This window comes from Pongo abelii, chromosome X (assembly GCF_028885655.2).
Source record: "Pongo abelii isolate AG06213 chromosome X, NHGRI_mPonAbe1-v2.0_pri, whole genome shotgun sequence".
Taxonomy (NCBI): Eukaryota; Metazoa; Chordata; class Mammalia; order Primates; family Hominidae; genus Pongo; species Pongo abelii.
Window position 1 is genome coordinate 48,779,749 of NC_072008.2, and position 17,591 is coordinate 48,797,339.

Sequence of the window (17,591 nt, forward strand, 5' to 3'; positions counted from 1 at the left end):
CCCTGCCCCCACGATATTTTTTATTTAATTTTTTTTTTTTTTAGTAGAGGGTTTCGCTAGGTTGGCTAGGCTGGTATCGACCTCGTGGGCTCAAGCGATCCGTCCCCCCCTTGGCCTGCTAAAGTGCTGAGATGTTACAGGCCTTCGCCACCATCCCCAGCTAATTTTTTTTGTGGGTTTTTTTTTTTTTTTTTGTACAGATGGCGGTGTTGCTATGTTTCCCAGGCTGGTCTCGACCTCCTGGGCTCAAGCGATCTGCATGCCTCGGCCCCCCAAAATGCTGGGATTACAGGCATGAGCCACTATGCCTGGCCGATTGCTGCAACTTGAAATGCTCCACATTCTCTCTAAGTGATGACGGGCTCTTGTAGTCTTGGAGATTCTAGTTCTCTTCCTTCTAATAATTTACAAATAACCCAGTAATAGCCTCTAAATCCGTTCATATTGGCCGTGCTCATTTCTCATCAACAGAACAGAACCCCCCATCCCTCTGCCTGATCATATCCATCACCAGAGAGACCATGTTATCTCTGGGACTCACTTCCCTCCCTTTATTTATTGAGTGGGGGTGTCAGAACGCCCCCACTCAATAAAATTACACAGTCATGTCCCTGCCTCCCCAACAAGGGTCTGTACGTCTTTCAGGGTAAGCCTAGCTCCAGGGAAACTGCTAACAACATTAGCCAACCCCCTCCCAAAGACTCAAGGCTGCTATGTCCATAGGAAACTTGTCATCCCCAATCAATACTTCTCCCAGAGGCCCCTGGCTCCCTGTTTTCATCTGACTTCTCCCCATGTCCTTACTCACGGACAGATAAGCCCCGGATGCAGAAATGCAACACCTGATTCCAGGTGACTGAGTGTGGCCGGCCTTCACAGATTTCTCCCTCCCCAGGACTGGAAAGACTCAGGCTGTTTCTCTTGCAGGTCAGACTGCTCCTGGTGCCATGAACAGAGACGACACCTTTGCAAAGAGACCCAGGGATGATGATAAAGCATCAGAGAAGAGAAGCAAGGTGAGGTGACCTGGAGGGGGCAGAGCAGTGATCCAGGGGACAGAGTAGGGTGACCAGGTTTCTAAGGAGGGGAGGACAGAGGTACTGGGGACAAGGAGCAGGGTCTCGAGGGAGATCTAGATCCTTGGGAGCCTCCCACCCTCGCTCTGTCAACACCTAGCATCCCTGGAGACAAGTCTGTGACTTTGCTCTACATTTGATAACTCTCACTCCATTCTGCAAGGTGAGAAGAGAGCCCGCCAGCATCATTGAAGCCCTACTGTGTGGCAGGGGAGAAGCTAGGGAAGGTCCCCATGTTCTGTCAGTTAGCCATGGCATCAACCAGGACGGATTATCATCCCCACTTCCCAGATCCAGCACACAGGAAGCGGCTCCAGCTGAATGGCAGACATGCCTAGCTGAGTCACTGCCAGAATTTCTTTCTTTTTTCCTAGGCCTTCGGTGATATTGCCAAATACTTCTCTAAGGAAGAGTGGGAAAAGATGAAATACTCGGAGAAAATCAGCTGTGTGCATGTGAAGAGAAAGTATGAGGCCATGACTAAACTAGGTAACAGAAAGTTCTAGGAACAGACAAGTCTGGGGACACATGAGCATCCCTTTTCCTGCCTAGGCTACTTCTTAGACTGCAGAAAGTACCCCACGTTTTCCTTTTGTGCAGGGAAAAATGGCAAGGCAGCTTCTGGGTGCTCTGCTCTTCTGTATCCTGTCAGGGCTGAGGGCAGGGACTGGCCACAGTGGAGCTCGTACCTGGATCCTGCACGTTTCTCTCCCATAGGCGTCTGTTCTGATGAGCCCAACTGTCTCTGTGGCATCGCAGCACACCTCCCACCCTCCCTTCCTCCTCTGGTCTTGTCTCTCTCTGTCTCTCTCTCTCTCTCTCTTTTGGAGTCAGAGTCTCACTCTGTCACCTAGGCTAGAGTGCAGTAGTGCAATCATAGCTCAATGCAGCCTCGAACTCCTGGGCTCAAGCAATCCTCCTGCCCAGCCTATGGAGTAGCTGAGGCTACAGGCACATGCCACCATGCCCAACTAATTTTATTTTATATTTTGTAGATGTGGGGGTCTCTCTGTGTTACCCAGGCTCTTCTTGAACTCCTGGCCTCAAGCAATCCTCCCGCCTCAGCCTCCCAAAGTGCTGGTACGACAGACATGAGCCACTGTGCCAGGCCTAAGTTTGTCCCTTAAGGAATAAACATTTTGCTTCTTTCTAGGTTTCAACGTCACCCTCCCACCTTTCATGCGTAATGAACGGGCCACAGACTCTCAGAGGAATGATTCTGATAATGACCATAACCGTGGGAATGAGGGTGAGTAGACGGGAAGGGACTGGAAAGGGTCTCCTCAAGCCCAACTGCTTTTCAGCTCAGCTATGTGGAAAAGATCCTCAGGCATTTGTTCCCTCATACACATCAGGGCTGAGTGAAAAAAAAAAAAAAAAATTGCACACAGAAAGTTAACTACAGAGGCCATTCATAAAATTTTAAAACACGCAAAACAAGAATACGTATTTTTATGGATAATAAGTAAATGGTAAATGCATGAAAACATGAATGCGAATAAAAAGCCATCAAATTGAGAAGACTGGCTGTAAATGGAGAAGGAGCGGGGGCAGGGATTGGTGAGTGCTGCACAGACAGCTTCAGTCATGACTTGTTGATAGTGTGTTTCGTTTTGTTTTTCTTTTTGTTTTGAACTGGAGATTTGCTCTTGTCGCCCAGGCTGGAGTGCGATGGCACAGTCTCAGCCCACGTACAACCTCTGCCTCCCGGGCTCAAGCGATTCTCCTGCTTCAGCCTCCTGAGTAGATGGGATTACAGGCGCCCGCCACCATGCCCACCTAATTTTTGTATTTTTAGTGGAGACGGGGTTTCACCAGGTTGTCCAGGCTGTTCTCAAACTCCTGACCTCGGGTATTCCACCCACCTCAGCCTCCCAAAGTGCTGGGATTACAGGTGTGAGCTACTGCACCCGGCCGTTTCTAGTATTTCTAATATTCTGAATAAATAAATCAGATCTAACATAGTCGTGGGGTAATGTTGAGATGCAACTGAACTCAATATTATTCCCTATACTTTTCTGTGTGTTTGAAATATTTCTTTTTTAAAGGACATGTTGTTCTTGCTAAACACTGTTAATGAATCAAAGGACAGTTAAGAAAATGTTAAAAGTGAAAAACAAAAAGAAAATGTTAAAAGCGTAGAGCCGCCAAAAACTTCCAGAGTTTGTTTCATTAACAGCATGTAGGTATTGGATAGGTATCTCAGGAGTGAGGGTGATGAACACATTATGTAATAAAGATCGCTGTTTCTCTATATTTTATTAAAACCAAATAGTCTTCTCATTCCCAAACAACCCCGATTCTCCGTGATGAGCTTGGAAGTGAGTTTGAAAGAGTGATCCCTCATCCAACACAAAGAGAGCTTTCCCACTTGTCAGTGAGCAGAGATAACATGGGGTGAAAAAAAGACAGGTTCTTGGGTAGACAGCTTTGTGCAATTCAGGAATATAAAGGGGTCATATGTGTTTCCCGGCTCTTCTGCTCTGACAATACAATCATAAGACAAGGTCAGAATGTCCAAACTGTCTCCAACAGACCTATTACTCCCCAGCAAACAGGCCAGATTCTACAATCTCCCACAATCACTACAAGAGGTCTGAAAAGCCAGTGCTTGAGTATCTGCCAAGCTTTTGACTTTAAAGGAGTGTCTTTATACTGAAAATATTTCAGAGCCACTGGACTAAATCATCCATGGTTCATCACACATTTAACAGCTTAATTGACATACCATAAGATTCACCCATTTGAAGTGTACAGTGATTTTTAGTTGTTGCACATCTTGAGTGGGTACAGTTCAGATTCCCAACCAATCAATTTAATTATTTGGGAAAAAGTAAAAGATACGTAATGGAATAAGATGAGACTGTGATGGGGTTTAACCCCCATTTGATAAACTATGAGATGGAAAATTCTGAATTGATGCCACAGATAAGTGAACCAACCATGAGTAAACATAATTCAGAAGCAAATCTCAAATAACTCCTCAACAATCAGTGGACTCATAACCCTCTGCTGCAGAATGCCCTGATGCTACAGAAGTCTCTCTAGGGTTTGGAAATCTTTACCAACAAAGAAAAATTCTGATGTATTCTCTTTCAGTTGAACATCCTCAGATGACTTTTGGCAGGCTCCAGAGAACCATCCCGAAGGTGAGTATCTCTCAAATCTAAAGGACCAGTGTCCCTCCACGGATGTGAACACTGGTAAGAGCGGGAGAATATCAAAAATGTCCTCACTGCCTCCTTCTCCCCGTGTCTATCACAACACCAGATGTAGCATCGACGGCTTGATAATACTAACAGTTGTGATCCTTAATACTTCTTTTGTTTTCATAGTGATGCCAGATACTATTTTAAGCAGTTCACATGGATTAATTAATTTAATCCATAAGAAGACCTCTATGACGTTGTTTCTGTTATTCTCTCCAAAGAATAACAAGTCACACACTTTGGCTGTCATCCATATAAAAGCCATGTGACTTGGCGCAAATCTTCTAAGTTCTCTGAGCTCCAGATTCCTGGTCCATGAAATGAAAGTAAAGAATCATAGTTCATGTTTTAGATCACAGTTATCAGCAACATAATAATAAAATGAGGCTATCAGGGTACAGAGATGTTAAAGAATTTTCCTGAGGTGCAGTGGCAGTGGTAGTCTAATCCAGAGCTCCAAGCCATTTAAACCTCATTCACGTTTGCATTTGTTTATGAAGTTCAGATGTTACTCACTAGGGCTTCACCCCATAGGGCCTCCTGGTGCTTCCGTTGAGACACCCACTCTCACAACAGGAAGGACCAGCTGGCCTCTGCTCTGTTACCGGGGCCACTCACATGGCTTAGGAATCGCTTTGACTGTTGGCCCCTCCATACTGTGAGATCCTTGAGGGCCTTGTCTGGACCTGGGGCATCTGGGAAGCCCCAGTCCCAGCCCAGGGGATCTCTCGGAGGCCCCTGAATGAGTGATCCCACAAGTGCAGATTCAACTCTGGTTTAGAGGGTAAAGGGATCTGGGAGCTGGGTTGCCAGTGTGGAGACCAAATTCAAAGCAAGATCCAGAAAGGTATTAATTGTTATTATTATTACATTTAAACAGTGTTTACAAGCTCAGAGAGGAATTTCCCTTAGCCTATTTTACATGTGTTGTTCACTATTTCATAAGTGAGGAAGCTGAGTAAAATGTACCTTAAGGGTACCTTAAGGCCGAGGGCGTGGTGGCTCACGACTGTAATCCCAGCACTTTGGGAGGCCGAGGTGGGCAGATCACGAGGTCAAGAGATCGAGACCATCCTGGCCAACATGGTGAAACCTCGTCTCTACTAAAAATACAAAACTTAGCGGGGCGTGGTAGTGCCTGCCTGTAGTCCCAGCTACTCGGGAGGCTGAGGCAGGGGAATCGCTTGAACCGGGAAGGGGGAGATTGCAGTGAGCAGAGATCGCACCACTGCACTCTAGCCTGGCGACAGAGCGAGACTCCGTCTCAAAACAAAACAAAACGAAAACTGATAGCTTAAGATTGTTGGTCAGTGACACATCCCAATGCAACCAGAATTGTTATGGGCACCACCTCACTGAATTCCACATTCAATGTTGGTGCCTCGGTAGGGTGGTATGTCATATCTGGTACTGCTTTCTTTGATGTCTAGATTAATTTCAGCAAACCATTTCTTTCCCTCTCTCTTCCCTGTATTCATCTCCCCACACCATCTTTCCCAGCAGTGTTTTGTCCCCTCTCTATGTCTTTACATTTACTCTCTCAGCAGCTGTCTACAAGCTTATATTGGGATCCCTTGTATTTTATAGAAGCTTTTCCTTTTGTAGACCTTGTGAATTCTTAGAATGCTAGTCTCCAAAACTTCTGTATACCATACTCTCAATTACATGGAGATTTCTGCTGTTTGCACGAATGTTAAAAGAGTGTGAAGATAAGCATTCTAGCCCTGGAAACCCCATTCATTTAGGCCATTCCTTTCGCTTCTAACTTCCCAGGTTTCTCCTAATTTAGGCAAGTGTAACTCTCCCAGCGTTGTTGAGAACATTGATTAAGGTAATGCATGTGAAGATGCTTTGTAAGCTCTAAAGCACTGTAGAAATGTCACTGATACTGTTTATCTGTGACCTTCATATTATAAAGATCATGCCCGAGAAGCCAGCAGAGGAAGGAAATGACTCGAAGGGAGTGCCAGAAGCATCTGGCTCACAGAACGATGGGAAACAGCTGTGCCCCCCGGGAAAAGCAAGTAGCTCTGAGAAGATTCACGAGAGATCTGGTAAGAGGATACGATTTGGGAACAACCCCTCTGGCTTCCCTGGCTATGTTCAGGTGTGTGGACTGGGTGTGTGGCATGGATCCCAGACAAGCCTGGGTCCAGGCTGGGCTGAGGAGCTCGCCGAGCTCCAGATGAGATGTCAGACATGACTTCCAGAGACACAGACTGGAGATGTCATCCATATTTAAAAACCATGTGACTTGGGGCAAGTCTTCCAAAGTTTCTCAGTTCCAGATTCCCAGTCCATAAGATGGAAATAAAGAATCATAGTTCATAGATTGTTTGGAGGCATTAAATTTAGTCTGGAAAGGCTGATGACATGAACGGTGTTCAGGCGATTCTATCTGTGATAACCTGGGATCATATCTTACTCAGCTCAATGCCTGATACCCAATACAGGTGTACTTCAGAGATATTGCAGTTTCAGTTCCACACCACTGCAATAAAGTGAGTCACACACATTGTTTTTTGTTTGTTTTGCAGTGCATAAAAACATTATGTTTACACTACAGTGTAGTCTACTAAGTGTGCAATAGCGTTATGTCTAAAATGTACCTACCTTAATTTTAAAATAATTCATTTTAAAAAAATGCTAACGATCTTCTGAGACTTCAGTGAGTCACGCTCTTTTTACTGGTGGAGGGTCTTGCCTCGGTGTTGATGGCTGCTGGCAGATCAAGGTGGTGGTTGCTGAAGGATGGAGTGGCTGTGGCAGTTTCTTAAAAGAACACAACAGTGAAATTTGCCACATCGATTAGCTCTCCCTTTCATGAAAGATTTCTCTGTAGTATGTGATGCTATTGGATAGCATTTTACCCACAGTAGAACTTCTTTCAAAGTTGGAGTCAGTCCTCTCTAGCTATGAAAGTTTTAGTTGGCATCTGCTTCCAATAGAAGGCTATTTAATCTATACTGAAAATCTATTGTATAGTGTAGCCACCTTCATCAGTGATCTTAGCTAGATCTTCTGGATAACTTGCTGCAGCTTCTCCATCAGAGTTTGCTGCTACACCTTGCACTTTTATGTTATGGAGACAGCTTCTTTCCTTAAACCTCACAAACCAACCTCTGCTAGTTTCACACGTTTCCTCTGCAGCTTCTTCACCTCTCTCGGCTTTCATGGACTGGAAGAGAGTTTGGGTCTTGCTCTGAATTAGACTTTGGCTTAAGGGAATGTTGTGGCTGGTTTCATGTTCTATCCTGATCACTCCAACTCTCTCATTTCAGCAGTAAGGCAGTTTTGCTTTCTTATTCTTGCGTTCACTGGAGTATTAGTATTATTATTTTCTTCAAGAACTTTTCCTTTGCAGTATATACTATTATTTCCTTCAAGAACTTTTCCTTTGCATTCACAGCTTGGCTGTTTGGTGCAAGAGGCCTAGCTTTCAGCCTGTCTTGGCTTTCAGCAGGTCTTCCTCACTAAGCTTAGCCATTTCTAGCTTCTGATTTAAAGTGAGAGACATGCGCCTCTTCCTTTCATTTGAACACTTAGTGGCCATTGTAGGGTTGTTCATTGTTCTAATTTCAGTATTGCTGTTTCTCAGGAAATAGGGAGGCCCAAGAAAAGGAAGAGAGGCAGGGAAGACCTCATCGGTGGAGCAGTCAGAACACACACAACATTGATCGATTACATTCATCATCTTCTGTGGGCGCAGTTCTTAGTACCCCCAAAACATTTACACAGAACAGGGTGACTATAGTCAATAATAACGTAATCATACATTTAAAAATAACTAAAAGAGTGTAATTGGATTGTTTGTAACACAAGGATAAATGTTTGGGGGGATGGATACCCTATTTTCCATGATGTGATTATTACGCATTTGCATGCCTGTATCAAAACATCTCACGTACCCCATAAGTATATACACCTACTGTGTACCCACAAAATAAAGAACAGAAATTATTTTAAAATATTAAAAAACAACAAAAACAATTGCAATAATAACATCAAAGCTCACTGATCACAAATCACCATAACAGATATAATAATAATGGAAAAGTGTAAAATTGGTGAGAATTTCTAAAAAAAAAATGCAGTATCTGCGAAGCACTATGAAAATGAGGTGCAATAAAACGAGGTATGCCTGTGTGCCCTTAACGAATACTTGCAGAATGAAAGGAGGTATGGGTGAATGTTTCCATAAGTGAAGATTTTGGGAATCTAAACCCGACAACGGAAGGAGCCAGAAGCTAAAACTTTAATTGGCATTTGGCCTGTATTGGTGTGGGTCTAAGGTCTCAGCCTCTCTAAGCCAGAGAAGGGGAAAACTGGATAAAGAAGGCCCATGGGCACTTGCGAGGGGGGAGGCATCTCCTGCTTTTGAGAAAACAGAGCCTAACACTCTCCAACCTACCCAACCCTCATCTGCCAACTCTTCCCCATCATAGGATCCAAAAGGAGGAAACATGCCTGGACCCACAGACTGCGTGAGAGAAAGCAGCTGGTGATTTATGAAGAGATCAGCGACCCTGAGGAAGATGACGAGTAACTCCGTAAGTGAACCTTCGGCTCACCCCCCACATCCCTGCAGATGTGCTATTCTGTTATGGTACTGGTATCCCATTTGTCAATTGTACCCCAATCATTCCCTTCTCATAATTTTCTAGGGTACAGCATTGAGGCTGAATGATGAGATTTCCCATGCTCTTTCTACTCCCTGCCCTGTATATCCAGGGATCCTCCCTACCCCGGATGCTGTGGGCTCCCAAACCCCAGGTCAGCCCTGATATGTGGGCCACACCTTCCTCTAGCCTAGGAATGGATAAACCAGGTGAGGAAGTCACTGTGGCATGAGCAGAGGGTTCACTTCAAGGAACCGTGGAAGGCGTGTGCAGGTCCTGAGATAGGGCAGAATCAGAGTGTGCAGGGTCTGCAGGTCAGGAGGAGTTGAGATTGAGTTATTGGGCAGTGGGAACTCACTGCCACTTGCTTTCCTTCTCTCTTCTTGCCTCAGCTTCGGGGATATGACACATGCCCATGATGAGAAGCAGAACGTGGTGACCTTTCACGAACATGGGCATGGCTGCGGACCCCTCGTCATCAGGTGTATAGCAAGCGAAAGCAAGTGTTCACAACAGTGAAAAGTTGAGCGTCATTTTTCTTAGTGTGCCAAGAGTTCGGTGTTAGCGTTTACGTTGTATTTTTTTACACTGTGTCATTCTGTTAGATATTATCCTTTTCATTGATGAGCAAGACATACTTAACGCATATTTCGGTTTGTGTATCCATGCATCTACTTAAAAAACAAGTATAGTCAGGTATTCTCTGCATAGAACAGCACTACCCTCCTGTCTCCCCAGATGTGACGACTGAGGGCAGTTCTGAGTGTTTAATATCAGATTTTTTCCTCTCCATTTACACACCACACATGCGTGCACACACACACACACTCACACCAAGTACCACTATAAGCATCTCCCATCTGCTTTTCCCCATTGCCATGCGTCCTGGTCAAGCCCCCCCCGACTCCGTTTCCTGTTCAGCAAGTACTCCTCTCATCCGATTCCCCTGTATCAGTTACTGACATTTAATAAACCTTTGCAAACATTCCCCAGTTGTTTGCTCCTCTCATTATTGTGCACACAGCTCTGTGCACGTGTGTGAATGTTTCTTTAGGAAAGATTCTTAGAAGTGGAATTGCTGTGTCAAAGGAGTCATTTATTCAACAAAACCCTAATGAGTGCGTCCTCGTGCTGAGCGCTGTTCTAGGTGCTGGAGAGACATCAGGGAACAAGGCAGACAGATGTTCCTGACCACCGTTCTAGAGGAGGATGTTTCCAGTTGTTGGGTTTGTTTGTTTGTTTGTTTCTTCTAGAGATGGGGGTCTTGCTCTGTCCAGGCTGGAGTGCAGTGGCATGATCATAGCTCAATGCAGCCTTGAACTCCTGGGCTCAAGCGATCCTCCCACCTTGGCCTCCTAAAGTGTTGTGATTACAGGCGTGAGCCACCACACCTGGCCTCCAGTTTTTATTTTGATAGAGACTATATACTTCAGTCCTGGAGCAGGATTCTGCAGCAGGTGGTTGGGCATCTTGGCCTTCGCTCTCTGAACGATTTTCGTGTTCTAGGGCTGGGAGGTCCATTTGGGAGTATGTGGGAGGAGACACAGATGAAATCGCCATCTGGGGAACGTGGAGGAATGAGGAAGATGCGTGCGCTGTAGACCCTGTGATGGACAGGGAATACAAGAGTCCACTTAGTCTCCATGCAGGGGATCAGCGGTGGGAAAGTCCCCTGGACAGAAGCATGAGACTGCCCATCAAGGGTCTCACCAACCAAGGGCCTGGGGGCTGGGGTGGGGACGATGATTTGGGAATGGGACAGTTCTTTCTCACAGGTACCACTGCCCGGTGCAGAGGGGAAAGAGTTGTGGGGAAGGGAAGAGCAGAGGGGAGTCTATTTTAGAATAAAACATTTGTGTGTGAATGGAGACATTAAAGCTCCATTCACAAGCAATGGACTTGAAACACCAGCCCCAGGTGGAGGCAGGATGGGAGCTGTTTTGACTGTCCATAGCCCATCACCTTGGCCTCTTGCTTCTCCCCAGCCTTGGAAGGAGGAAACTACCATCGTTATGCCTATATGATACATAAGAGAAGGAGTCCCAGGCAGATGGTAGGCATCTTGTCACAGGTCCTACAGCTGGCAGGTGCAGGAGGGGCTGAGTTTGGAGCTCACTGACTTCAGAAACATTAAGGAGGAAATGTGTGTGTGGTGGAGGGAGGGAGGGAGAATTGAACAAGCTCCGGGTTCTGTCCCCAGTCGCAAGGTAGAGGCTGTGGGTTCATTTTCCAAGACAAGGAGCCCTTAGAGATGGAGAGTGCCGGGAGGGAGAGGCAATCGTGGACGTAGTGGGGACAGTGGGAGACAGAGATGTGCAGCGTGGGGAGAAGAGGGGCAAGCAAAGAAGCAGGGGATACCCAAGACCAAGTGTGGGCTGTCACAGCCACCAGAGGGAGAGGGTGCCTGGAAGGAGGTTGTGGGGCTCCAGGAGCAACAGAGGTTCCCCAGATCTGTGAGCATGCCCTGCCTGGCACTGCAGGAAGAGGTGGCTGCCACCCAGGTCAGTGTGGACGTACCTCTACCTGTGTCTCAGAGGAAACAAATTCTATTTTATCCCAACATAGCTCCGTATTACACAAATGTAACATTCGGCTACTAGATATCGAGTGCCTTATCCTCCATGTAAATACAGCAGAGGATACCCTAAAAGAGATACTGAAGGATTTGATTTTTCTTTCTCCCTGGGAAGATGGAATCCATAAGTTGGGTCCCCCAGCCCACAAGACAGGTGCAAGAAAGGGTGGCTGGAAGATTGTGGAATACAGGCACGTGCCACCATGCCCAGCTAATTTTTGTATTTTTAGTAGATACGGGGTTTCACTATGTTAGCCAGGATGGTCACCATCTCCTGACCTCGTGATCCACTGGCCTCAGTCTCCCAAAGTGCTGGGATTACAGGCGTGACCCACCCTGCCCAATGATGCATTACTCTTTTGTGTTTTTTCGAGAGAGGATCTCACTCTGTTGCCCCTGTTGGAGTGCATTGCTGCAATTACAGCTCACTGCAGCCTCGATCTCCCAGGCTCAAGGGATTCTCCCACTTCAGCTTCCGAACTAGCTGTAGCTACAGGCACACGCCACCACAGCTAGCTAGTTTTTGTATTTTCTGTAGACACAGGATCCCACTATGTTGCCCAGGCTGGTCTCTGTCTACTGGGTTCAGGCAATTCTCCTGCCTCAGCCTCCCAAAGTGCTGGGATGACAAGTGTGAGCCACCTAACCAGGCCTTCCCTTTTTTTAATGAACAATGATCAGAGTTTCATCTTAGAGGCAAAAGTGGCTACTGCCAGCCAATGTGAGTGTGCTGTTGTAGGGGAATCTGACTGATTCAGACGTTTCCTGCTGTGTGTGTGTGTGTGTGTTTTTTTTTTTTTTTTTTTTTTTTTTATTCTGGGTTTGGAGTTTTTCAGAGGTTTTGTTACAAAGATCATCTCCTGGCCAGGCGCAGTGACTCACGCTGTAATCCGAGCAGTTTTGGAGTCTGAGGCAGGCAGATCACTTGACGTCATGAGTTTGAGATCAGCCTGGCTAACATGGTGAAACCCCTACTCTACTGAAAATACAAAAATATCTTGGTGCAGTGGTGAGTACCTGTAATCCCAGTTAGTCAGGAGGCTGAGGCAGGAGAATCACTTGATTCCAGGAGATGTAGGTTGCAGTGAGCTGGGATCACGCTACTGCACTTCATCCTGGGCAACAGATCAGGAATCCATCGCAATAAAATCATAACAATAAAATAAAATAGAATAAAACAAAACAATTGCTAGTTATTTTTGTATTATGATCTTTGAGCTCCGTTCTTGTTGTCTAATATTTTTTAAGCCAGTTCTCCCAACAGGATAGTTTTGGCCTAGTGCTTCAAGATGATCGCTAATACAGATGGGACTAACACGATGAAACTTGCTACTGAACTCCAGACAAACCTGCCTAATTTTTTTTTTCCTTCTGGCTCTTTGTGGCTCAAATGTGGCCCATGTCCCTGATACATATCTCTTACCTTTCTCTTGACATGGACCGGCACAGGTCCATCCTGGTATGGAGTGACAATGAAGCCTCACTTTAAGATGGCTGATCAGTGAGGTTTTCAAAGAAAGATCTTCATCAAAAGAGGGAATGTGAAAGCTGATTGTGCAAATGAACCAGCTTCTCCAGTACCAATGAGCCTCATTTCTAAACAATATGTAACGTTTTTCTTTCTAATAAAACTTCCAACTTCTGTTTGTTCATTGCACATACTGAAGACCACCCTAGTCTGTGTGTACGCCCTGAATTGTAATTTTGTGATTCCCAAATAAAGCATTTGATTTAGGGATTTGTCTCTATAATTTATTTTGACTTTGACACAATTAACCACTGTGATGTGTTTAAAGATCGCCCCACCCCCTGACGAGGTGAGTATTATACTGAATTTAAAAATTCATTCTAGACCGGGCATGGTGGCTCACATCTGTGATCCTAACACTTTGGGAAGCCGAGGTGGGCAGATCACCTGGGGTGAGGAGTTGAAGTCCAGCCTGGCTAACATGGTGAAACTCCATCTCTACAAAAAAATACAAAATTAGCTGGGCCTGGTGGCGCATGCCTGTAATCCCAGCTACTTGGGAGGCTGAGGCAGGAGAATCACTTGAATTCAGGAGACAGAGGTTGCAGTGAGCTGACATCATGCCACTGCACTCCAGCCTGGGTAATGAGAGGAAAACTCCGTCACGAAAAAAAAAAATCATTCTATTATAATCCTGATAATTGCTTAGCTTTGCATCTTACTATGGACTTGTTGGATACCTAGGTGGCTGTAAACTACGCAGAGAAAGGTAGAAACAGCAGTGGAGATAATTAGAATATTGCAGTGTTACTATAAAAGAATAACAAAAGGGGGAAATTGTAAGGGTAACTAAACATAAAATTGAGATTTTCCTGTTGCCAAAAGGGCAAGAAAAGACCTTTCCCCATTTCACTTTCCTTAGAGCATTTGCTCGAAAAAATTTGTACTTGTAAATTTCTCCTTTGCTATGTAAGCCTCTGGCCACCCTATAACCCAGGAATGTCTTGAACTTGAACTCCAGGCCTCAAGTGATCCTCCAGCCTCAGCCTCCCAAAGTGTTGGGATTACAAGCGTGAGCCACCACGCCCGTCCCTATAAATGTCTTTCTTTAGGCCCTGGGGCCGTCTTCTTGAAATGTGAACATCGAGGAAGACGATGTCGCTGTCTCCCTGTCACTAGGGGAGTTTAGCCTACGTGCCTTGCTCCAAGCTGTAAGCACCTGCTTGTCATAGAAATATGAGTTTTATTTTTCCTTCAGATAAACACAATTAACTAACACAGATGGGTATTCCAATTACTTGGTGAACTTAGGACTTGCGTGGGAGTATTTAGTGTTCGCTCTTGGCTGTTGCTGTACAACTAGGCCAATTAGCTACATACCTGGACTTTCTGGTTTCTGCTACCACCTTTTTGATTGTTTGTTTGTTTTGCTTTATTTTGGTTTTGAGATGGAGTCTTGCTCTGTCACCCAGGCTGAAGTGCCGTGGTGCGATCTCAGCTCGCTGCAAGCTCTGCCTCCCAGGGTCAAGTGATTCTCCTGCCTCAGCCTCCGAAGTAGCTGAGATTACAGGCGCGTGCGACCATGCCCGGCTAATTTTTGTATTTTTAGTGGAGACGGGGTTTCACCATGTTCGCCAGGCTAGTCTCGAACTTCTGACCTCATGATCCATCCGCCTTGGCCTCCCAAAGTGCTGGGGTTACAGGCATGAGACACCACGGCTGGCCTCTGCTACCACTTTTGGATTGTATGAAACACTGCACTTCAAAGTGTGGGTTCTGGCTTCCCAGACAGCTGCCAAAGGGGCAGATGATGCAATCTAGAAGTGTGGGGGAGTTCGTGCCTGTGGGGTAAATTTTGACCAATAAGAAAAAGAACGAGGAGTGAGAGCCAGGTACATAAATTCTCTCTCCTGTCCTCTCCCCATGCACCGTTCCAAGCATGGCTTCTCAGTATAGTCTGTCTAGAGGTGTCCCGTATGGTCCAAAGCCAATGTGAATTCACACACTCGCAGACAGTGTTAAGTGTTGTGGGGGACCCAGATCTGGGCAGAGGAAAATTATCCAATAAGGAAAAGGACAATTTTGAGGATTTGGAATAGAGGGAAGAACTAGAAGAACCAGTAGTAGAATAGCTTATGGGTAATATTTTTGGAGAAAATGTCAATTCTGGTGATTTTTGCAGTGAACTGCTCAGCTCTGTAGAATGTATACTTCCTTTCTTTCCATCAGTCTCCCCTATGAAATCGTCCATAAATTATCCTTTTATAACTATCTATTGCCTGTGAAGTGAATTTTCTTTTTTTCTTTTTCTTTTTCTTTAGAGATAGAGTTTCTGTCCACCAGGCTGGAATGCAGTGGTGCCACCTTGGCTCACTGCAATCTCCGCCTCCCGAGTTCAAATGATCCTCCCGCCTCAGCTGCCCTGGTAGCTGGGACTACAGGTGCACACCACCAATGCCCGGCTAATTTTTTTTTTTTTTTGTATTATTAGTAGAGATGGGGTTTCACCATCTTGGCCAGGCTGGTCTCTAACTCCTGACCTCAGGTGATCCACACACCTCGGCCTCCCAAAGTGCTGGGATTACAGGTGTGAGCCACCACACACAGCCTGTCAGTTTTCTTTTGAAGAATAAAACAGATTGAGTCTTGTGCCAAAATGCAGGGGAAGCTGCACCCAGACAGGTAACAAAATATTATATACATACAATAATAGACGCGGTTTCTACATGCTAATAATAAACATTTAGAAAACCAAACTGAGAAAAATTACATGTATAATAGTGACAAAAGTACATAAATATCTAGTAACAGATGATTGGAGCAAGATGGCAGATAGATCCCCTGCCCCACTCAACATTCCATTGAACTGGGAAGAAAATGTTTTCAAGGATCAACTCTTAACAGTAGAGAAAAATAGGAAAATGTGTCAGTGGTACACCAGAAATATTGAGGCATTCCTGGGAGATCGAGTAGATGAGATCAGACTGACAGAGAAACCCGAGGAGACAAGACCACAGCTCAAATCACTGTAGGTGAGAGATGCTGTTTGTTTTTTGAGACGGAGACTTACACTGTCGCCCAGGCTGGAGTGCAGTGGCCTGATCTCAGCTCACTGCAAGCTCTGTCTCTCGGGTTCAAGTGATTCTCTTGCCTCACTCCCCGCAGTAACTGGGACTGACAGGTGCCTGCCACAAAGGCCAGCTAATTTTTATATTTTTAGTAGAGACAGGGGTTTCGCAATGTTGGCCAGGCTGGTCTTGAACTCCTGACCTCAAGTGATCTGCCTGCCTTAGACTCCAAAACTGCTCGGATTACAGCGTGAGTCACTGCGCCTGGCCAGGAGATGATCTTTGTAACAAAACCTCTGAAAAACTCCAAACCCAGAATAAAAAAAAAACACACACACACACACACACACACAGCAGGAAACGTCTGAATCAGTCAGATTCCCCTACAACAGCACACTCACATTGGCTGGCAGTAGCCACTTTTGCCTCTAAGATGAAACTCTGATCATTGTTCATTAAAAAAAGGGAAGGCCTGGTTAGGTGGCTCACACTTGTCATCCCAGCACTTTGGGAGGCTGAGGCAGGAGAATTGCCTGAACCCAGTAGATAGAGACCAGCCTGGGCAACATAGTGGGATCCTGTGTCTACAGAAAATACAAAAACTAGCTAGCTGTGGTGGCGTGTGCCTGTAGCTACAGCTAGTTCGGAAGCTGAAGTGGGAGAATCCCTTGAGCCTGGGAGATCGAGGCTGCAGTGAGCTGTAATTGCAGCAATGCACTCCAACCGGGGCGACAGAGTGAGATCCTCTCTTGAAAAAACACAAAAGAGTAATGCATCATTGGGCAGGGTGGGTCACGCCTGTAATCCCAGCACTTTGGGAGACTGAGGCCAGTGGATCACGAGGTCAGGAGATGGAGACCATCCTGGCTGACATAGTGAAACCCCGTGTCTACTAAAAATACAAAAATTAGCTGGGCATGGTGGCACGCGCCTGTATTCCCAGCTGCTCGGAGGAAGCCTTCAGATACTATGCTTGAGAGAGAATAGTTCGTAACTTTTTGTTTGTTTGTTTGGTGTTTTTTGAGACAGTCACTATGTTGCCAGGCTAGAGTGCAGTGGCTCCTTCTCCGCTTACTGCAGCCTCTGGCTCCGGGGTTCAAGCGATTCTCCTGCCTGAGCCTCCCGAGTAGCTGAGACTACAGGCCCATGCCATGCCACCATGCCTGGCTAATTTTTTGTAGAGACCGGATTTCACTGTGTTAGCCAGGATGGTGTGGATCTCCTGACCTCGTGATCCGCAAGTCCTGGTGATCCAACAAGTCTGTGTTGATGTTGATGCCAGAGAAGTATAATGAGGCATGCCTGACCCACACTTCCTGTCATGGCCTGAAACCATCTCTCAGGTTAAATTTTAAAAGAGCCCTGGCTTAGGAGGACGTCCATTCAGACGGTGGGGGGCAAGGGGCTTAGGATTTTATTTTTGATTTATAAGTCCTATAAGATAAAAGTGCATAAATTTTAAGGAACAAGTCTCGTGCCTGATGTATGGACCACACAAAAAGTTCACCAAACTGTCCAATGCCATAACCAGAGACATTCGAAAGACAAATCAGGTGAGGAGATGATATATCCACAC

General features: G+C 45.7%; 1 protein-coding gene across 3 annotated transcripts; it reads left to right on the top strand.

The window, feature by feature from the left end:
* The first annotated feature begins 947 nt into the window (after window positions 1-947).
* LOC100451987 (putative protein SSX6) lies at window positions 948-9,851 on the top strand. 3 transcript variants are annotated; one of them, XM_024240970.2, is made up of 8 exons: window positions 948-1,016; window positions 1,451-1,565; window positions 2,230-2,325; window positions 4,176-4,225; window positions 6,204-6,339; window positions 7,884-7,964; window positions 8,734-8,835; window positions 9,297-9,845. In XM_024240970.2, exons 1-7 carry the CDS (start codon window positions 948-950, stop codon window positions 8,829-8,831), a joined length of 645 nt encoding a protein of 214 aa, XP_024096738.1. In that variant the 3' UTR covers window positions 8,832-8,835; window positions 9,297-9,845. The 3 variants fall into 3 exon arrangements, with proteins under 3 accessions (XP_024096738.1, XP_002834736.1, XP_024096739.1); XM_002834690.4 differs by lacking the exon at window positions 7,884-7,964 and having other exon boundaries at window positions 8,731-8,835; window positions 9,297-9,851; XM_024240971.2 differs by lacking the exons at window positions 6,204-6,339; window positions 7,884-7,964 and having other exon boundaries at window positions 8,731-8,835.
* The last annotated feature ends 7,740 nt before the right edge of the window (window positions 9,852-17,591 follow it).